Source organism: Pimephales promelas, chromosome 23 (genome assembly GCF_988280905.1).
Source record: "Pimephales promelas chromosome 23, fPimPro1.hap1.1, whole genome shotgun sequence".
Lineage (NCBI taxonomy): Eukaryota > Metazoa > Chordata > Actinopteri > Cypriniformes > Leuciscidae > Pimephales > Pimephales promelas.
Window position 1 is genome coordinate 25,329,279 of NC_142791.1, and position 23,242 is coordinate 25,352,520.

The 23,242-nt window shown below is 37.4% G+C and overlaps 1 protein-coding gene and 2 long non-coding RNA genes across 3 annotated transcripts in view; 1 reads left to right on the forward strand and 2 right to left on the reverse strand.

Annotated features, from left to right (window-relative positions):
• LOC148969471 (uncharacterized) overlaps positions 1-23,242 on the reverse strand; it is a 364,565-nt gene that overhangs the window by 230,921 nt on the left and 110,402 nt on the right. The window lies entirely within an intron of this gene.
• Positions 1,497-22,843, reverse strand: slc71a2a (solute carrier family 71 member 2a). Its single transcript, XM_039671382.2, has 12 exons — positions 22,516-22,843; positions 19,357-19,455; positions 16,990-17,052; positions 16,776-16,903; positions 13,183-13,297; positions 11,806-12,024; positions 9,970-10,083; positions 9,257-9,328; positions 7,897-8,009; positions 7,702-7,799; positions 7,278-7,432; positions 1,497-4,898 (listed from the first exon to the last, which is right to left on the reverse strand). The coding sequence occupies exons 1-12, from the start codon at positions 22,612-22,614 to the stop codon at positions 4,683-4,685; spliced, it is 1,491 nt and encodes a 496-aa protein (XP_039527316.2). The 5' UTR covers positions 22,615-22,843; the 3' UTR covers positions 1,497-4,682.
• Positions 4,846-7,360, forward strand: LOC148969473 (uncharacterized). The gene is made up of 2 exons (XR_016149520.1): positions 4,846-4,938; positions 7,240-7,360. It is a non-coding gene; the product is annotated as an uncharacterized LOC148969473 (long non-coding RNA).

Consider the following 23,242-nt stretch of genomic DNA (forward strand, 5'->3'; position numbering starts at 1 on the left):
CAGTTTTGTTTGCGAAACCATCGATTTGTATAAGAGGAAAAAACACAAAAATTCAATTATTTTCAATAAACTAAATGCAAAGAGAAAACTTTAGATTTGGATTATCACAGTCCCACTTTGCAAAAAATCCCACTTAGCGCGTTAGAGACCAAAAATGGCCACCTATTAAACATTGCCTATTGCCTAAAATAAGGTGCATTTCCACCCATAGGGAATAAATATGTAGTGACGTCATCTGGTGGAATACACTATATAATGCAAATATAATGCTTTTGCTTCAAAATGAAAGGATGTTTGTGCAAAAATCATGTTTCATGTATTACTGACAGCCTCAGATTTAAACAACGCTTTAATGGGTTTCAATGGGCCATTTTTGGTCTTTATGGTGCTGACTGTTACTATTTGATCTACACAGTGTGTGTTATACATATTTTGCAAAATGGGATCACATTTTTTACATGTATCCAAAAAGTCACAATTTTGCCAAATTTCATACCATTTGCATTAAAACAGCCAAAATGGTCAAAGAAATTAAACTGCAAAAGACCAAAAATGTCCCTAATGCAGCATAAGGGTTAAGTATCAAAGTGTCAGCTGTGTAGCTGTCAATGGAGGGACAGAATCAGATTTCACCAAAAAGATCTTCGAAGTTTGGGTTTGAAACGATATGAAGGCGAGTAATTAATGACAGTTTTCATTTTTGGATGAACTATCGCTTTAATATTAATGGTAGTCCTAATCATTTACCAATGTGAAAGCCACATCGTATAATCTAACTGATAATTTTCAGGTTAGTGAAAAGAAATGTGTATTGGTTTTAGTTGATTTTTTATTAAACTGTTGTGGACAGCAGCATTTACACCAGAGGAGGGTTTTGTAGCATCATTGAACTGAACTGCGCCTGAAACACTTAGTTGAGGTGTTTAGATACTGAGCTGAGGCTATTATGATGAGATCTCAAGGGTTCAGCATCAGTCAGACATCTCCGAGATACATCAACACTGCCATCCAGAGGAGACAAGGGTAAATCTGAGACTTGGGGATTTCATAAGCATACACTAAAGAACATTTGATGGCTTTGCATCTGTTACATTACATTGATTTACTGTTATTGGACAGGAGTATATTGCGTGTTAATTGGTTGAAAATGAGAAATGTAGCCTACATTTATGCATTTAGCAGACACTTTTATCCACAGAGGATAATCGTGCATTTGGAATATTTATACAGTAGATATGCAAGTATTTCCATGCATGATGTACACAGTAACATTTGCACATTTTTATTGTTAAAGACTGCATACTAGTTATTTATATGGCACTAATTGTGATAATGAACTAAACCATATCCACCATATTACCATATCCACATCATGTCATTGCCATGGTAAAAGTCAAAAACAAGGGAAGTGTTCAGAAATCCCAGAACGCAAGTAGCGCAACAGCGCCATCTAACGGTCAAGAGAAACAATGCAGAAAGAAACTGAAATCACGAAATGACTTTAATTAGTGTTCTTTATTCTTTTGCACCTATTTGAATATTCCCACAATACATGACAATAAATACATAAGGGTCCCTGTACATTTCATCTTCATCAGCTGCTCAGTTTACTCTGTATTTACAGTAAGACTCAAGATAGGCCTACTACAAACGAACATGTTACTTCAGGCACCGTGTGTATCCCGTTAAGATACACAAATACTTGACATGTTCAAAAAGGGAAAGCAAAACACGCGAGTGAACACGTGACGCGCTTCCTGACGAGCCCAAAATCGACTGGCTTTATTTGGAGCTGCACGTTTGTTTAAAAAAGAAAAATATTGCGGGTCTAGCAACAGGTAAAAGTTGATCTGTACTATTCAATACAATACTTTACAATCCTAAAATAATGAATATGATCGTTGTTATATTACATTTTAAAACAAGCTGTGCTTGCACGAGGCTACAAACACAACTCAAAAGCGCGGGAACTCGTGGAAGCTCATTCCCGCCACAGAATAAAAAAATGTAATTCTGACTTTTCCTCAGAATTGCAAGTTTATATCTCGCAATTGTGACTTACAATTCTGACTTTTTTCTAAGAGTTGTGAAACTCGAAACAGTGAATAAAAAACACCACAAATGCAGAATTTAGAGGAAAAAAGTCAGAATTGTGACTTAAAAAGCAGCAATTACCCTTTTTTTAATAAAAACACATGCCAGCACAATTTCAAGCTCTACAAAGAAAGTTTCACATCGTTTTCACTGCATGATAAATATGGCCGAAATGATGCAAAACACATGGAAAGGGTCAAGGGCGGAGAAGCAAAAATTCACATTCTGTTCACGGTTTCTGTCTGATTCGCAGGTCACCAGAGGGGTTCCAAGTAGAATACTGCAGTATTTGAATGGAATGCTGGAAGTGGAGGAAATGATGCACATGTGGAACAGGAAATGAGTGCAGGTCAGTCTAATGATTGATGACCTCAAACTATGCGATGCTCCACAGTGTTCTTCACACAAAACAGACTGAGGCCCTTTGGGAAATATAAAGCATCTCCACAGTATAAAAAAATATGGAATTCATGAACAAACTAATGAGATTCTTCTATCATTCTAATAGAACGACCTTGGAAAAAATTCCAAAATCCCATATTGAAAATGCAATGTGGCTGTACAAAAAAAACTGCAGATAAAAAATATATTCAGATCGAATCTCATTCCTCAAAATCATCGAAACCTCCAAAAACGAGGTAGCTGGTACGTAGATGTTGGCTAATTATTAATAATTATCCTTTCTTTTAGTAAAAGGAAATGCATATTGTTGAGTGCAATAGCTCAACAAATGCACAATGCCAGTTATTTTCTTGAAAGTTAAAATTGAGGTAAAATTTCACTTATACCAATGTTATATTTTAAGCAATACTGTAATATTGTGATTTTAAACACCCATTTTACTCAACATTACATTTTTTTTTTAAATTGAATGCCATTTTTGATCATTACCGACACTACTGCATAGAACCTTTACTCACACACACACGCTCACAATTCATGAAAACTTCACAATCAAGCCGTGTCCGTATGATATAACTAAATGGCCTAAAGAATTACGTTAGCATACACCAAACCACTGGTGCTCTAGTGTCTTGGGTTTGGTTAACATCGCCACAAATACAGTTCATGCACTTGCAACCGGATGCATCTCTAATCTATTAAAACCTTGTCAAACGCCACAGGATATGTGACTTTAAGGCTTTTGTAAAGAAAGTTTGCGCAATCACTGCAGAACTTTCATCAAATACAGTCAGCGTATTCATCTCAACTTCTATTAGGGTGAATCTCATGAAATCTGTCAAGAAGATGCAGAAATGTATGCAAATGAAGCCTATTTTTAGAAGGGGGAAATGTGATTAATTGTAATGCAAATAATATCATGAAAAGTCTAAAAATAACTTTTATTTTCTTTCAAGTTGCAATTAGGTTTGGGCGGTAAAATTTATCTTGGCGATAGTAATCATTAGAGATTTTGCTATATTATGTAACTCACTGTATGTAAATATATAGCGACACTTTAGTTATGAAACGCATGGCATGCTTGATATTAAAAAGGGTTTATAGGAGCAATAATTTGTGAAAAATAACTGTTACTGTGTAAGTGTGCGCACTTGCCTCTCTCAAGGCGATCGCAAATTCGGGACGTGCTTGATGTTAAAACATGATATAAAGCGCAATAATCTGAAAAGGTCTCAATGCGTCTCTCAGCATATGATCATGTATTCAGTTCTCTTTCACGTCTTATTGCACTCGAATGGTCGAATACACACACACAACTGTGGAGTATTCATGTAAACACAGCCAGTAATGTCTCAAAGTTGGGTGTGACAGTATAATGGATCCATGCGTTTCGTCTTAAAGAGACAGCAGCCTAATAAACCTGCTAATCTTTGTATTCTTAATGTTAATCAAACAAAAGAGAAAATATCTTACTGCTATCGACTGAATAACTTTTGTCGCTTTAATAATAACACATTTCTATTTAATTCATATAGTGAAGACTATGACGTATGTTATCTTTTACATCTGTTTGTACCTGAAAAAAATATTTTAGTTTATATTGTATTTGTCCTATTGTTTTTAATTTGCTACTTTGTTCTTATTTTCAATATCAAAAATCAAATAAAATGACTATGAAGTGATTTATATTGTTATCATGAAATAGGATTTTGGTCGTATCGCCCACCACTAGTCAGTCGCAATGACCCTGTTTTCATGAAATTCATCCAGATTTTCTTCAATCTTACGAGAGTAACAATAAGCTTCAAGTCACCACAAGCTCCATAAACAATAACCTTTGCTGCACGTTGCCCAAATATCTATATACATAAAGAGCTTTGCATTCAAACTGCAGAAGAATCCAACAAACCCATCGTCCAAACTCCACCACAGCGCATCCAATCCCACTGATCGAGCCCTTAGTGTTGATGCATTTGTACACTGACTGTTAAACACTGTAAAAATGGTCAATAAAAAAGCCTCTGAGTTCAGAACTAATAACCGTTTCATTAAAACAACAAAAATCTGATTAAACACACTCGATAAATACAGCTCGCTCCCAAACGGTAGTCGCTGGACAGGTGGAGGGTTTGCGATGTTTTTTCTTTTTTCTTTTTCCCAAACACGATTTGGGTTGAGAGTTACAGTCACACAGTGCTGTCCTCCAGCAGCGGTTCGAAGTCCTCGTCGCTCCCCGGCAGCGGCGTGTTGGTGTGGGCTCCGGCCAGACTCGCGTTGCTCTTGCTGGTTTGGCAGGGAGTCGCTGGTGGCGACTGCTGGTCCGGTATGAAGAGAGCGACTATAAACGCCACCACTACCGTGCAGGCGCCCAGGAGGAACGGAGGACCAGGGATCAATGTCTTCTACGCAAAAAAATGTGAAAAGAAATCAACATTAGAGGAGGTAATATGGTAGATGATGCCATCAATAGGGTTGGGTATCGTTTTTTAATTTGAACGATTCTGATTCCGATTCCTTGTTTCGATTCCGGTTCCTAACGATTCTCGATTCCGATTCTTTTAAGAGGCAGGGTCAAAAAAGTTTAGCTAACCATGCTAACCAACGGTCTTTCTGAAGGAAATACTCCTTCTGTCACAAATATTCCTTTTGTCACAAATTTTGCATTTTGCCGAGATTTTGTTATTTTTAGAAAAGTGAAGCCACACTTTGGACCGCTGACGTAAGATACTCATGTTCGACTCGTGCGGTTATACCAACACTTCCGGTAGACGCTTCTTCGTTGGTGTTGTTCAGCGGTTTCTTCTTCCGCTCGGCGGACTGTGAATATCGAAACTAGGAATCGAAATTTGAACTTTTGAACGATTCCGGGAAAAACGAAAAGTTAGTCTCGGTTCCAATCGATACTCGATTCTCGATACCCAACCCTAGCCATCAATGATCTATGATCTACAGTATCAGCTAATGAGTGATTTGTATATATATATATATATATATATATTAGGGCTGTCAATTAAACGTGTTATTAACGGTGTTAACGCAAACCCATTTTAACGGCGTACATTTTTTTTATCGACCGATTAACAGTCTTTTTGCCCTAGCAAACTTGGTAGTTTTTTTTTCACATGCTTTAGCAACTTTTTGCGAGGACGTTTTTGTTGCTTCGTTGACCAAAGCGCAAGCGGAGACCGCACGCCGCACACTCGTTTGGGTTTGCGAGGCGGCCAAATAGTTGGTTAACGTTACGATTTGAGTGGATGATGAGCGCGGGATGCCGAAATGGACGCCAATAAGATTCTGAATGGAAAGTTTACTTTTAAAAGTTGCCAAATGGTTCAATTGACAAGACCAACGCGATCTGTGTGTTTTTTTCGTTGTGAACTGAGCCATCATCATCACAGCACGTCTAGTCTGAAACACCGCTTGATGATGGCCAAGTACACAAACACAGAGCTGATGTGAATTCTCCACCCCCTCGTCAATATCAGGACCTCGTCAGTATTTCTTTTACCCTTTTATTGATGGACAGTGTTACATTGTGTGAGAGATTATTTGCTCCAAGTGAGAATGTTAGTGTGAAATTGAACTCAGTATAGAGGGTATGCGCGTGACGTCATCGTCGGCCTGCAGTTACTCGCAGTGAGTGGCAAAAAGACTGAACGGCTGTATATGTTTTCAGCGTGAATGCCACGAAAAACAAACACGACACGTATAAAGTGTGACAGAGCTTTGCGATTGACTGTACAACTAGATTTGACAAAAAAAAATCGGAGGTATATTTTTACAGACTGCTATAGAAAGAGGAGCAAATGGATCGCTGCAATTCACAGAAACAACTGGACTCCAGTCAGCGAACGGTGGATTTGCAGTTATCATTTTGTGTCAATATGCTGGATTTAGGTGTAAAACCGTACCCATATATTTTGTATTGTTAAATATTTAATTGATGAGTTGTTAATATATATATCATTGCATATTCTGCATTATTGGATGATTTTTTAAAAACACTGCCCCCCCCCCCATATATATATAGGCTATATATAACACTGATAGAAGTGATCACCCGAATTTAGACCTACCTTGTATTTATATAAAGCGTTCACAGGCAAATTTGCTTTATGTTTAGGTCTATATTGCTTTTATTTCCCCGGTGTTGAATTCAGGCAAACATAAATGTCAGGCCACACAATTCCTGGCTGCATGTCAATATCCATGGATCACTGGATCTTTAGCAAGTTGTAAGGAACACTATATTGAGCCCAACATTTAGTTTAAATTGATTAAAATTGTTTGTTTTAGTCGCATTTTCGCAGTTTCCCCTATTAAATCCAGTCACGCAGCAGATCTTTTGCCACTCAGTCAGGCTGAGGGGGGTTGTTCCAGCGGGAAAGTGTTGTTTTCAATAAAAAAAAAAACATTTGCACAAAGCAAGCCAATCCTCTTTTCCATGTTAATAAGAGCATTAAAATGAGAAAAAAAGAAATCAAGAGACATTTAGAATAGATAAAAATTTGTGATTAATTGCGAGTTAACTATGACATTAATTAAATATTTTAATCATTTGACGGCACTAATAATATATATATATATATATATATAATCATTTAAAACAAAATCATTGTACCCAAATAGATTCAATACTTACATTAAAAAAGGAAACATTTCAAGCATTTAATGCCATGAGTGCTTTTGAGTGATGATGCAAATGAATTAATGAATCCATTGCAAACTCTTCCTGTAAAACAGACAGACTGAGTGTGAAGGTGTTTGAACGGAGCGTGTACCTCTATGGGGGCCTGTACAGGGATGGCGTATTCGGGTTCGATGGTGGTGATTCCACTCAGCTCGACGTTAAAAAGGAAGAAAACTAAGCCATACAGCGCAGGACCCAGTCCGTTACAGAGACCCCGGATTCCCGTTATCATGCCCTGAACCAGACCTAAGGTAATAAAACACACAGCTTATATTTACAGTATAAGCTCTTGATCGCTGAGATTGTCAAAACCAACAAGAAATGAAAATGTGACTCTATAATGGGGTCTGGGAAGAGATGAGCTGCAACAATATGGGGAAAATAAGGTGTTTTTCAACGTTCAATCTAGTAGATCCCAAAAACAAAATCAAGGCCCACAATAGGTCCCCTTTAAAGAAAAAGTGTTTGTTTTTCAAAAGTTTTGAAATTGTGAAAGTTTGCATATCAGACTTTACCCTGTTTATCTGGATCTGCACTGCGTGACACTAAAGCGCTCACTGCAGGGAACGTTATGCTGGACATGGCTGCCACCGCACCGGACGCCCACATCATCCTATATGACAACAAATAACATCACGTGACTCACTCTTCCTTAAGTAACGTTTGCACAAGCAGGTCATTTATCTTGATCTAGATAGACTGTAACTCACCACGGCTCGGACCCTAAACCGTACCAGGCCAGCTGGAGAATCTGGAAACCCAGACCCAGAAGAACTGTGTTCTTATTCCCGATGGTCCTCATTAATAAAGTAAGAAAAAGCGTCTGTACACAAGGGAAACACAAGGGAATCAATAATTACACCATCCTGCATTATATTTGCTGAATTAAATCCAATAATTTAATTTTGGGGTGCTGATTTAAAAAAAAAATACAATACATTGTGTGCATTTCAACAGCCTGATTTCAAGGTTAGAATTATGGCCAGTGACTAGGGTTGGGTATCGTTTGAATTTGAACGATTCTGATTCCGATTCCTTGTTTCGATTCCGGTTCCTAACGATTCTCGATTCCGATTCTTTTAAGAGGCAGGGTCAAAAAAGTTTAGCTAACCTTGCTAACCAACGGCCTTTCTGAAGGAAATACTCCTTCTGTAAAAATACTCCTTTTGTCACAAATTTTGCATTTTGCCGAGATTTCGTTATTTTTAGAAGTGAAGCCACACTTTGGACCGCCGACGTAAGCTACTCATGTTCGACTCGCGCGGTTATGCCAACACTTCCGGTAGACGCTTCTTCGTTGGTGTTGTTCAGCGGTTTCTTCTTCCGCTCGGCGGATTGTGAATATAGGGACTAGGAATCGAAATTTGAACTTTTGAACGATTCCGGGAAAAACGAAAAAGTTAGTCTCGGTTCCAATCGATACTCGATTCTCGAAACCCAACCCTACCAGTGACAGAAGAAAATGCATGTTTTCTGCTTTATCTGCTTTAGAAAATTGTATTTATATTTATTTATAGACTGTTTGAACATTTTTCCACTCCTTTGCAGATTGTTTAATGATACGTTTACACATTTAAGCCGTTTAATGATACATTTTGAATAATTGTCATTAAAACCAAAAGTTTTAATACTTCACTGCTTTAGTCATTTTGATAAGTGCATCAAAGCTGATGCGTACTGTACATATAATATGAAAAATAATTTGGTTGTAGTTTTTGTTTTACTCCGCATCATCAAGAGTAGGCCACAATCTGCAAATTTGTTTCCCCAGGTGCAGGGCTGTTATTATTGGACTGAAACTCATTGCTACATTGTATTGAATTACAAAATCTGCTAGAATCCACCTCGGTTGCTAAAAATAAAACATCAGCACTTAAATAAACCAGCTAGTGCAGCAGTGCTATCTGCTCATTACAGCTCTGCCTATATTTCATTACATTTACCGTTGAACTTTTAAAGGAATTCAATTCAATTAGAAAGCGTTTGTGAGAGCCACTTTCCCAAGATGCGTTTCCAGCTCAACGACACAAGTAATAAGGCAGAGCGAAGAATATTGCCTCAATTAAATACCTGCGCCAGAATGGAGAGGATTCCCACAACGCCGATGAACACAGCGATCGTTTTGGGCGAGAAGTTAATGACCTGAGAGACACAGAGAAAGAGCCACATTGCTATCAGTCTGCACCACTGGGCCTGAATCGAATTAACTCTGTTATGTCCAGTAATGAGCCGTCATTGAACTGAACTGAACAGCCAGACAGGATGCCACTAACAATCCACATAAACCTGGAACTTCCTAAGGAACCTGATAAGTATGTGAAATAGAAACCTATAGAACGCAGTCTTTCTTGTCACATGACCTCGTTACATTGCATATTTAATTAAGCAAGTGAAGTCCAGTTATAACATGTGTGTGGGTTCAGTAAGTTTGTTTTTTTTTGGGAAGAAATTAATACATTTATTGGCAAAATTGTTTGGTCTTCATGCATGCACACATTTGCATATTGCATGAGCAGTATGATAGTGTTTTTGTTTACTGTTTACTTAATTCGAAGCGTGTTGCCGCTAAAACACTTCCAGTATTAAGTGCAACACCCTCCGAGCAAATGAATCGGAGTGTTAAACAATAGCGAACAGTGAAAACAAGCACTCGGTTGTTGCATAAACCGCCCTGCAGGATGAGCTGCTAATTAAAGTTTAATGGACGCAGACAGCTGGTTTAATGTGGGAACATTAAATATAGATTCGTCACATTTGTTCATTACAAACCCAAGAATCCTTACCTGACGCAAGTAGAGGAAAAAGCTGGAGTATTGACCCGCCTCGGGCAGATAGGACAGAAATACTGTTATACAAATGAGAAGAACGGTTGTGTCCTGTCCAACTTTCCGCAAAGACTGTGAAAAACACAAACATCAACAATAAATCGTCCAGGATCTCGGTAAACACAAGTCTTCTATATCAGGATTTAAGTTCAGACTTTATAAGGTCATTATAGTAATGCATTAACTCTATTTATTACAGTATTTATTAAATTAGTTCATAGAACTTGAACTATTCATTATGTTAGCTCAACTCCATGAAATATAATTAACACTGTTAATTTCATGGAGTTGAGCTAACATGATGAATTAATTAATTTAACAGATACACATTTTGATTTTAATAATGTATTGGTAAATGTTAAAATTAACATTAAAAGGATAGTTTACCCTAAAATGAAAATTCCTAACTTGTATGAGTTTCATTCTTCTGTTAAATACAAAAGAAGATATTTTAAAAGGTGCATTGCGCAAGTCTGAAGTCTCTGAGAACTACGCCCCCTCTGGCGACAAGCGAAACTGCAACCAGGAGTGCAAGCTCATGGATCACACACACGCGCTTACGTGAGCGGTCCATAACCAAAGGAGCATTAGCCACACAAATCTTTTGTTACAGTCATATTGTCTTCAGAGGTAATAAAGTTATAAATCTGCAAGTCCTTTTAAATATGAAAGGAAAGGCATTTGAGTAAATTAACTTTGGTTTTCATGAACAATATAAGTTATTACTTTGTAAAGGATCCGTTTGAGCCCTAGAGCCGACCAGAGATCTCTCCATTTGTTGAAAGCTTCCCGATGTCGACTCTCATCTTATTCCGATGCCTGGCACTAGACAAAAGTTTATTTGTCTTACGTGGAGTTTGCGTTGGGGTTTGGAATGAACTACAAGCCGGTCTCTTTGAATCTTCTACTTTTGTCGAAAGTTGACTAAAGTTGTGTCGCTCGAGTTGTCTTTGCTGATAGGGAGAATGGCGGCGAATACACAAACCTGCCAGACGTAGCCAGACGAGCGTGAACCCGCATGACGTCGCGCCCAGTCTCAAATCCGTCCCAAATCCCTCTTATTTATTTTACTGTACAGGATTATAGAGGCAATCACAGCGATCAGAGAAGGGCTCATTCAGCCCATCAGGCGATTGTTTAAACATGTATGGGTTAGAAAAACGGCTATTTTTAACATGAAATGTTGCGCAATGTGCCTTTAAAGATTGTTTGTAATCAAGCTTGACTGTAATGTAGCCATTGACTTCCATAGTAGGACAAAAATGGGTGCCATCAACTGTCGAGTTACCAACATTCTTCAAAATATCTTCCTTTGTGTTCAACAGAAAAAGAAACTCATACAAGTTTGGAACATGAGGGTGAATAAATGATGACAGAATTTTGGGGTGAACTGTCCCTTTAAGATTATTACATACTTCAGAAGTATTTTTAATTGTTAGTTCTTGTTAACTAATGCACTTGCCTAATGTCAATAAATGAAACCTTATTCTTAAGTTTAACCAAAAAGCCTTAACATGGGTGCCAATCTGAGATCCAATCAAATACAAAGAAAGAAATAATGGTACCGCTTCCTTTTACAGTACAGTACTTACAGTTTACTTACCTAGAAAGTACTGGCTAATATAAGGTAAGTACATGGGACAGGGGTAGGTTCAGGGTTAGTACTAGTTATTAACCAGTAATTGTAGTTACTAAAATAAGTAAATAGTATTTACATGGGTAACTGGACTGTAAAAGGAAGCGTCACCGAAATAATATTTGACAATTTTATGAACATATCCTGTAAATCCTTACAGCAATCGGGTCGGCCTGTTCCCAGGTGATTGGCGCTCCCCAGGTGTTGAGCCTCATCTTGTCGGGCAGCGACTCTGGGACGGCCAGCAGTATGAAGCAGATGTCGGCCAGAGCAATGACGGTCGCCAACAGCACCACCATATTATCACCGTAACTGGCCGAGAGGTACGCACCGATGGCCGGGCTGGTGACCAGACTCGCAGCAAACGTAGCAGAAACCTGGAACCATTAAACAGGCAAAGAGGAATGTAAGTAACTCCGTCCATACAGCTGGGTCAAGGACACTGAATCCTGGTAATGTTGAAGTTTGGGAATAGAAATATCCTAAATTAGCTTCACTGATTTGTAGGGCTGGGTATTGACACAAATTTCACAATTCGATTCGATTTCGATTCACAAGCTTGCAATTCAATTCGATTTCGATTCAATATTGATTATTTTGGATATCAGTTACAATAAATGGCAAATTTTCTCAAGGAAATCAAATTTCTTAAATGCTTTAAACTATGGGAGTCTAGTTGTAGCCTACTAGGCTTCATTAGCCTAATATGAAGGTAATAATGAACTGTTTTGTAGCTATACAAACACTTAAATTACACTTTTATTTATTTTTATAATAAGAAGATTATATGACATATAAACATTTAAATGGTGGCTGTCATAAAAACTTGCCAGATTTATTCAAATATGCATTAAATATTGAAGAACATTAAGATTATAATGCATATGTAATATGGTGTATATATTTAGAAAAATGCTCCTCTCTAGAGTTATTTTTTCTAGCTGACTAACGAGTTTATGTGGGTTTTCTGAGGTAAATATGACGACACATGACATTGATTACAAGCTGTTTAACTGACGTCTTTCCACGGTTGAAACGCTGATTGAGCGAATCAATGTGACATGATACGGATTTGGATAAGTTGTACTCTATCTTTTAACACACTTTCAGATGCTCATTCATGTTTATTTCGCACTGTGACTGGTATTATTAACCCGGAAGAGAGATCAGCGCTGCTGCTTCTCTTGAGCTCCGCCAGAGCGATCTCACGCCACAGCGCCAAAACGTTATTTATGTTTTTGAATTTCTAAAGAAAATGGACGCAATTTGAAAATTGAGACTTTGTTTCATATCAATAGTAACAAAGGACAAAGAATATTGCGACTTTTTTGGATGCGCGCAGCCGCGATACAATGATCCATTCATTCAAATGAAACAGGATGACTAATCGATTCTTGAGATTTAAGAATCGATATCGGTTCGTAAAAATGAGAATCGATTAGTATCAAGAAATCGATATTTATTACCCAGCCCTACTGATTTGGCCTGTCGTATTACTCATATTTCATTTAGTATTTAATAAATGAGCTGCTTACAAGTCCATACGCCGTACTCCTCTCGTGCACATCCGTAACGTCTGCGATGTAAGCGAAGATTACGGAGAAAGTGACGGAAAAAGCACCGGACACCGATATCATGGCAAAATACCACCTGAAAACAACAAGAAATGGTTTATTTATTATGGTATTATAAAGTTGTTGTGGAGTCTCCTACAACATGTTTACATGCATCAAATGTAAAAAAAAACAATTTAATTTCCTCATAATATACATTTGCACATCGTCACATTTTCAGTGAATCTCAAACAACTCGTCAAATGAATCAATCCCTCCTTTCCGCAAGCTACTCTGCTCTGATTGGCCAGACAGCTCAGTCTGTTGTGATGGGCCTACCGTGTACAACGCGTCAAACAAAAACGCCCAATGCCATAACAACGTCAGCTCTGCTTGTCCTGAGGCTTCCTACACTGTAAATGAAACACAGTAACGAACAATGAGGTCGATTTGAACATATTAATGCGAGCACGAGTCCGATGATGAAACACCGAAAGAGCTAATGTTAGTTCTTCAACCCGAACCTCCATCGCAAGGACGACTCAGTGATACACAACTGTCAGTTTGAGGTACTCCTCATCATCGGCATTAACAAGTGCATGTCCAATATTTTACTTGTACTAATTTACTTACTGATCATTTTTCAACTGTATTGTAGTGAATACGTGGAAACTGTATCATACAGTGATATTGTGGTAAAGATTAATTTTAACCACTGATTCTTCACATGCTCGTCCTTGGGCAGTGAAAAAAAACTGGCTTTACCTTCCCATTGTAGAGCACAGCGTCTTCTCGACATGATGCTGTCCAGTGTCCACAGGAACCAGCTGCCGGTTTGAGGTTCAAGTTTTCCCCAGTGTCTGCGCGTGCAATACGTGGGCGGGCAATATACAGTCCCTCCAGGATTTCACGATTTTTTTTTTTGTGATTTTTGCGATCAAAATGACTGATTTTGTGGTGGTAATTTCCAAAAATTTGTGAAAAAATTTGCGATTTATATATAACATTTACCATAATAGTATTCAGTCCTTCCAGAAAAACCAGCAAAAATTGATTGATTACGCGGCCCGTTTTCTTTAAAAATGATATGGAATATGCAGGATATTTATGCAATTTTATGCGATGAAAGTGCAGGAATTTGCAAAAATTGAGGGAACTTGCAAAAATTGCAGTTTGATGAAAAAGAGAAAAAAAGTGATTCCCCCAACATCCTGTTCTCACTAGGCTAATGTAAGAGTCATTTCTTATTACTTCCTTTGATAAGCAAGCATACTACATCATAGAAAGTGCTGGGAATATTTAATTTCTCATCTTGTTTTATTTCAGACTGTAACGAGTGTAAATAAGGCGTGGCCCCTTTAAGAGCTGCGCGCTCCTTGTTGAACTCTCTGCAGTGTTATATGTGCGCCTCGAACACCCCATGTGTGCTACTTCTTTTATCTTATGTTGTTTATTAAGTAACGACGTGACGGTAGAACGTGTGACAGACAGATATACGAGTTCGATTTGTGAGATGTCAATCGCCTCCGTGAGTCTGTCCGGCGTCGCGTAATTGCGTCACTTCATAACATTCCCATGGAAACAGGGGGAAATGGCTGCTCTTGTGTGAAGCAAACGCAACATTTTTCAACTTTCTGCTAAGATACATGTGACTTTTTTTGCAACGAAAATGCGAGGATTATGAAATTATGCAAACCCCACATATTTTGCACGGAAATCGGCAATTTATGCGGCGAAAGTGCGGCATATTTAAAAAAATGCGGCCCCCGCATAAATATGCGGACTTTGGCTGATTTTACATTGAATTCAGCGATCGCATAATCACGTTTTTCTGGAGGGACTGAATATACTAATGTTTCGTCCTGACGTCACAACGAAATGGCTTATGACTCGTTGATTCATTTCATTGACTCAGAGTCGACCAGGGGCGGAGTGGGACCAATTTCGTAGACCACCGGCCCTCGTCGCCGGCACGATTTTAATAGCCGATAGCATTTACAGTTTTACTGATTTAAAAGAAACTTGTACTATGCTGGAGTAAAGTTCATAAATGGTCGTTGTTTCCCATAGTAATTTTTAAAACTATGTTGGGAGGACTCTGTGCCTCTAGGGGGGTTCACGCATGCTCCCCCGCAAGAAAATTTTGGACATTTTAAGGTTAAATGCATCAATCTCGTGCTCTCTGAGAGATCACAGTTAAGAGCTTCAACCCATGAACTGCTCGTTGAACAAAGAAAAAACATTAATTTGTACCAGGACAATAAACAGTGCTCAAACATCTTTTTAGTTATGAGAGTCTCAGTCTGCATTACATTATCAATGGTGTTTTAGGCCGCCAAACATTTATAATAATGATGTATAATTATTCCTATGACGTACTGTAAAATCCATTTAGCCTATAAATGTACTATGTAAATGAAAATGAGTATTTCAAAAGTATATTTTAACCTACATTACACTATAATATAGGAAAATTTAAATAGTTTTGTCCTAATTTCTTCACTTGCAAGAAATAAACCCTTGAGCTTTTATTTAGGAGAAAACACCAAACCATGATGTTCGCGTGAGCAAAGTAATCACGCAGCACAAACTGGATGCTATTCTAATGTCAGTTATTATAATGGCGCAACGTCATATCATGGTTTCAATTTTAGTTTGTTGGCAAAATATAACGCTAGAGATCTTAATGTTTGGTTTTACATTTTACATCTTTACATATCTGTGTTGGGAAAAGGGAGATGAGAGAGTTCGGCAAAAGGCGGATTCGAACTCGCGTTCAGCGCATCCAAGCACTTCATGCCCTACGACCTACGCCACTAAAGCTGTTTCAAGACGGGCGTCTTTTTGCTGTAAAGACAGGCACTTAGCGCAAATATATGATCCGTTATAGAAAATGTTAAAAAAATAAAGGTCATTTTCAAAAATCCATAATAGGGGTCCTTTAAACGGAGAGGGAATATTTTAAAGGTGTTGTTTTAAGACTAGGGCTCCGCAAACTTTATACATGAATTTCCATAGTTGTTTGCAATTATTGGATAAAACGTGTCATTTCTGTACCATCCGCACCACCACTGGTTGGACAAACAAAGCTGCGTATAACAATTTCTTTTTTCATATTAAATTATAATTATTAATATTATATATTTTTATTAAATAAAAATAAAATAAAAATTTAAATAGCCTTATATATTTTTACTACAAAAGTTTATACAGTTTGTAAGTATAAATTGCGTAAGTATAAATTATGTAATTATAAATTATGTAAATTATACATATAATAATAAAATAAATAAATAAACAATAAAATTTTACATATAAATTATGTAAAAATAAATTATGTAAGTATAAATTGCGATTTTGTAAGTATAAATAAATTTTACTCTATACTAATAAAATTTCATTTTTAAGATAAATTATTTAAAAGAATTATATTAAATATTATAAAATCTTATTAATAATATGAACAAGATTTTTCATTTTCATAATCACAATATTCCCTGATATGACTGGTCTAACTCTAACAATTATCATCTGGCCAATCGTATTGCTCGAGGTCATGGCGGGAGGGGTCTTACCATGGACTGAGTCTCATGAGCGGGATGGGCGCACACGTGAAGAACACGGTAACCAATAGAAACGATCTCCTGCCCCACACGTCTGATAGAGCACCAATCAGCGGCGCGCTCATAAACGACAGCAGACCCTGATGAACCAAATGACAAAAAATGATCTCGACAGGAACCACCACAGATGAACTTAGGAGTGAAATATATTACAGACAACACTTACCTTCACTCCTTGAATGAGGCCGTTTATTAAAAAGGTGTGTTTGGGGAATGTTTCGTGTAAAACCTAGAGATGAAAAATGCACATTTATGAAGAATCTGTGAGAATCATTTGAATACCCAAATAAAACATAATTCAATTAATTTCTCAAAATGAAAGGTGCACCAAGTCGTTTCATGTGTCTGTTTTCCAGACTCTTATTTGCCATCCCAACAAACCAGAGATGGGAATGATTTCAGTTCCATAAGTGTTCTGTTAACCAGTGTTATTTAATTCTACTAAAGTATTTATTCATATTTTGAATGCATTATGAGAGGCGATAACAAGATCTGCGTCACGCTTTATTTAATAACAAGTATTCTATTCCTGACCTTAAGTATCCGATTCCAGAATTGGATTTTGATTCCCAGTCCTATATCTGTGTTCAGGCATTGATGATGTGGGTGTAGCTTCTTTAGGGTGAGATCTGGCTGCATCAGACGATTCATTTTGACTTTTTCGTCAATTTTTTTTAAGCTTTGGCAAACTTTCAGCGTTGGATTTATTCTCTTTAATTTTCTTTATTTTTTTAGTTGTACTTGGATATTTGTGCTTCATGGTTGTTTCTTTCTAATTCTGGAAATTAAAGGCACAATATGTAAGATTTTTTCACCACAAGAGGGCGCAGTTTCCAACAAAAACAAAGGCGTTGGTTGATGACGCAGTGATGAGCTGAATGATGGGACTTGCTATCAAGCGGATCTAATTATGTTTATGGATGAGTGCAAACATTCATGTTTTTTAACATTACAGTGGTATGAAGCAGGTCGCGATTCCTAAAGAATCTCAATGGGACCTCCTGGTTAAATAAAGGTATAAAAAAAAATAATAATAAAAAGAGAGACATTTCACACGCGAGTCCTGCGGACACTTATTTAAAATTGGAATTTATTTTTCTGAAATTAAAAATCTTTGGAGACTTTTGGGATATTGTAAGTACAAAACTGTGCAAGTGATTTTTGGATATTTTATTACAAACTTCTTACATATTGTACCTTTTAATGGAAATTAATCATCTATCTATCTCTTTCTAATTATGTGGAAAAATTAGTTTGAATGAACAATTCAATGACTCACTCATAAAAACACTTCACTTGTTTCGCTATTGGATGAATCACCGTTTTTGAACAAATCTTTTGAATGAATGATTCAATGACTCAGTCTGTTTCAGGAGAAATCGGGCACTATTTGAGGGGACAGCCATTTGTAGTAGTGTCAAACTATAGTGGATGCTATCAATATCAAGTGCACTCATTCAATCCTACAATGCACCGCAATGAGTATACAACTGATCTACACTCAACGGATAGAGAATACCCTTAATGCACTGTGTGAGTCGCGGCTGAATCATCCATCCATCCATTTTCCAAACCGCTGGTCCAATGTGGCTTCAGCGTAATATCACTCGAAAAAAAACTCCTTTTTAAGTGATTATTACAGAATTACAGATTATACTAATAATCCAATAGTGTCCAATAGAGGGCGCCGCTCAAACAAACCTTTCAGTTGCTGTTGTGGATAATGGAAGAATATGCAGGAGGAAAAAATGTAACACTTTACCAATAAAAATAAATAACTCTATAGTAATTTTTGCTTACGGTTTACCTGAATCATCGAAGGTCAGAGGCAAGTACAATGGTCAAAATTAGATTAAATGCATAAAAATGTATGTTTTATTTAACATATTTAGTTATTGGAGGTTTGCATAGTATTCTGATTCAGCATTTCACTGATTCTACTTATTTTGAGAAATATTGAATCTTTTTTTGTGCAAGTGAGAAGAATAAATGTCTCATTTAATTAATTGCAATAACCATCATGTTCACACACACACACACACACATAATGCCTCTGCACTTTGATTTGTCTCAACATGAGGACAAGAGAGCTGTCAGTCAATAAATGAGAAAGCAAAGTAACTTGCGTTACTTATTTAAAAAAGCAACTTAGATATGTTGTTGTAAATTGAAAAAGTAATCCGTTACTTTACTAGTTACTTGAAAAAGTAATCTGATTTTTTAAACTAATTTTTAGTTGATTGTTAAATAGTGAGATACCGAAACATGTTAACTGCTCTCTCAGATTTGAATGATCCAGTGTGATATTTTTTAATAAGGCACATGCGAATCATTGTCATTTACGAATAAGATCACGTGGGTGTTTGAATCAGGTTTGTGATCTTTTACACGATTAATTGTGAAGCTCTACTTTATACTGACACCTGCTGGTGTGAATTTTGGCAAAACAACTTAATAATAAGTGAATAATTGAAGCATTCATCCTGATAAACATGAACTTCAAATATAAATGAGAATCGCTATAATAACTCACAGTGAGCATTGGCGTCGTCAGGAGACCCCAGGCGAAAAACTCCAGAAATATGACCACAACAGCATGATACACGCTCGGCTTCCCGATGCCCTGCTGGACCTGGAACATCACAAATATAAACAGCTCATTATTAAAAATGCAGATTATAATCTTCAATGTGGCACGTTTCCAAACTCCTCAGCTTTCAATGGGACTGATCTCATTGCTATTCCTCTGGGTCACCAAAAAACTTCACTGCACAAAGGGGGAACGAAATTCAGCTGTGCCAGACTCTCAAGCCACTTCTGACAGAAGTTCACAGTCTTGAAGAACTGCTTATTATGCACTTGCCGGTCTCGTCGTACTCTTACGGATTACTCTTAGTGAGTAATAATGCAATTTAATCCAGTTTGTACATAAAGAAGGAAACACGCAGATGTTATAAGGGTGAAAACAAGAAACTTGTTTCCCATCCAAACATGATGCAGTAGAGAGTTTGGGTAATTCAAATAGTAATTCAACTATTATTAAATGTATACACACATATACGCATGTGCAAGTATATATATATATATATATATATATATATATATATATATATTCACGTATGTGTTATATATATATATATATATACACCTAAAGGATTATTGGGAACACCATACTAATACTGTGTTTGACCCCCTTTCTCCTTCAGAACTGCCTTAATTCTACGTGGCATTGATTCAACAAGGTGCTGAAAGCATTCTTTAGAAATGTTGACCCATATTGATAGGATAGCATCTTGCAGTTGATGGAGATCAACATGGAGATCAGCACATCCAGGGCACGAAGCTCCCGTTCCACCACATCCCAAAGATGCTCTATTGGGTTGAGATCTGGTGACTGTGGCGGCCATTTTAGTACAGTCAACTCATTGACATGTTCAAGAAACCAATTTGAACTGATTCAAGCTTTGTGACATGGTGCATTATCCTGCTGGAAGTAGCCATCAGAGGATGGGGACATGGTGGCCATAAAGGGATGGACATGGTCAGAAACAATGCTCAGGTAGGCCGTGGCATTTAAACGATGCCCAATTGGCACTAAGGGACCTAAAGTGTGTCAAGAAAACATCCCCACACCATTACACCACCACCACCAGCCTGCACAGTGGGAACAAGGCATGATGGATCCATGTTCTCATTCTGTTTACGCCAAATTCTGACTCTACCATCTGAATGTCTCAACAGAAATCGAGACTCATCAGACCAGGCGACATTTTTCCAGTCTTCAACTGTCCAATTTTGGTGAGCTCTTGCAAATTGTCGCCTCTTTTTCCTATTTGTAGTGGAGATGAGTGGTACCCGGTGGGGTCTTCTGCTGTTGTAGCCCATCCGCCTCAAGGTTGTGTGTGTTGTGTCTTCTTCACAAATGCTTTGCTGCATCCCTCGGTTGTAACGAGTGGTTATTTCAGTCAAAGTTGCTCTTCTATCAGCTTGAATCAGTCGGCCCATTCTCCTCTGACCTCTCGCATCAACAAAGCATTTTGGCCCACAGGACTGCCCCATACTGGATGTTTTTCCCTTTTCACACCATTCTTTGTAAACCCTAGAAATGGTTGCGTGTGAAAATCCCAGTAACTGAGTAGATTGTGAAATACTCAGACACCAACAGCCATGCCACGCTCAAAATTGCTTAAATCTTATTTCTTTCCCATTCTGACATTCAGTTTGGAGTTCAGGAGATTGTCTTGACCAGGACCACACCCCTAAATGCATTGAAGCAACTGCCATGTGATTGGTTGATTAGATAATGCATTAATGAGAAATTGAACAAGTGTTCCTAATAATCCTTTCGGTGAGTGTGTGTGTGTGTATATATATATATATATATATACATATATATATACACTTTTTTTTTTATTCAAGTAAATTGGGGCGCTTTTTGTCATTTCAGCATTTAACAAATTAGCAAACTAGCAAACAAATATTTGTCTTATTAATTAATTAATATACTAAATGTCTTATTGAAGGGCTTATTTTTTCAGGCTGGATGCTCTGAACACTTATTTTTTATCATTAGAATGCATCAAACAATAAACAGAAGGAAAAGACAGAACAGGTCTGACCTTTACAGAAATGTAATTTCATTGAATCTTCATGTAAAGTTTCACAAAAAAATATAACATTATAAACACATACAGATGGGACAATTGTGCATCAGTGGTATTACCAAAAAAAAAAAAATATATATATATATATATATATATATATATATATATATATATTTCACATTTCTTAAATCTCTTAGGTTGATTTAAAACAAGAAAAGAGAAAGATTCCTAAAATATTATGATACATATGTATCATAATATTTTAGGAATCTTTCTCTTTTCTTGTTTTAAATCAACCTAAGAGATTTAAGAAATGTGAAAAAGTAGGCTGTGCGTTAGAGAACTTAATGAAAGTCATTGGAGTATTATTGGTACCTTTATTCCAGATTATTATAATATAATCATATTTTTTAAGTGAAAGGATCTGGAAGACTCAAGGTGTTTGTCTATATGAAAAAAATTACATTGAAAAAATAAATGAATCAGTGTTGCATCCTTATTCACACAAAATGAGCAAGAACCGTCAACATCCATATATTTTGCCACAGTATCATTTTCAGGATAAATGTTATGTAAGATCTCACAATGAACTTCATTCATCTTATTGGGAAAGCAATACTTATGAGGTAACAATCTTATTGAAAGACTCAAGATCAACAGGGTGAGCAAATGACATCACAGACTAATGAATAAATGAATGAAGATTTCGGCGTCCCCATGACAACAGATTGCGCGCGTGCGTCAGATATAGATAGGTGTTGTGCGCGCGTTCGCATGTTACGTAATAGCCGAACACAGAGCTTCAATAGGCTAATCTGTTGGTTTTAGCATCTCTCCTCACCTTGCTGAAAACGATCGATATCACCCATGACACGTTTTGAAACACTAAAAGAACTGACGTAAAGACCCTAGACGATATTTAGCGATACACAAAACGATAAAACGACGATTCAATTCTTTAAAAAAAATAAAGTGTTGTGATTTGTCAGCTAGCCGATCCGCTATCTTCGCTCCGTGCGCGCGCACGTATGTAACGGTACGGATAAACTGACGTTAATGTTCATTGTATGATTGTATTTTATTCTTACCGGACTATCATGCTTCATTATGATCCTCTTGACCAGCACAACTTGGCTGGTGTGATTCTGGTTAATCTCCCCTTTCTCCATCATCATCTTCTTCATCATTATGTCATCACATCCCGTGTGAGTAACATAGAATCCATCCTGCTGAGTGCATATCGGTGGTCCTCCACCTCCTTCCAGCTTTAACAGCGAGTTCAGCCGTCCAAAATATGAGTTTAGTCTTTCTATGAGTTATTTACATCCAGCAGAAACCAGACTGTACCGATAAAATGCTGCTGTCTCACTGTCTTTGCCGTGTGTTGGTGTAACGTGACTGCAGTGCGCAGAACAGCGCCGCCGCGCGGTGAGAGGGTGAAATAGCGCATGCGCAGCTGTTCCTGGACCAGCATCATGTGATGCTCTGGGTTCCTGTGCACTGACGGATGCTGCCCTCAGCTGATCTGGACTCAGGGTGAGGGACCAGTTTCTCACTGGGCGAGTGACAGGGCTGCGTCACGCTTTATTACCTTATCAGAGGATGTTACCAAGGCTCACAGTGGAGGATGACTCTTCACTATCATTACTGATTACTATGGCCTCATCTATCTATCTATCTCTATCTATCTATTTATTTAAACACCCATCAATACCATCTATATATCTACCTATACATACATACATCTATGCATACATCTATACTTACATCCATCTCTGTACTATCTATCTATCTCTATCCATCTGTCATTTCCAT

Coding starts and splice junctions, on each gene's coding strand:
- slc71a2a (XM_039671382.2), bottom strand. CDS start 22,614: ATGATGAAGAAGATGATGATGGAGAAAGGGGAGATTAACCAGAATCAC. Junction 17,053..19,356: donor TGACGACGCCAATGCTCACT/GTGAGTTATTAT, acceptor TTTCATCTCTAG/GTTTTACACGAAACATTCCC. Junction 10,084..11,805: donor AACAGGCCGACCCGATTGCT/GTAAGGATTTAC, acceptor TGTTTTTCACAG/TCTTTGCGGAAAGTTGGACA.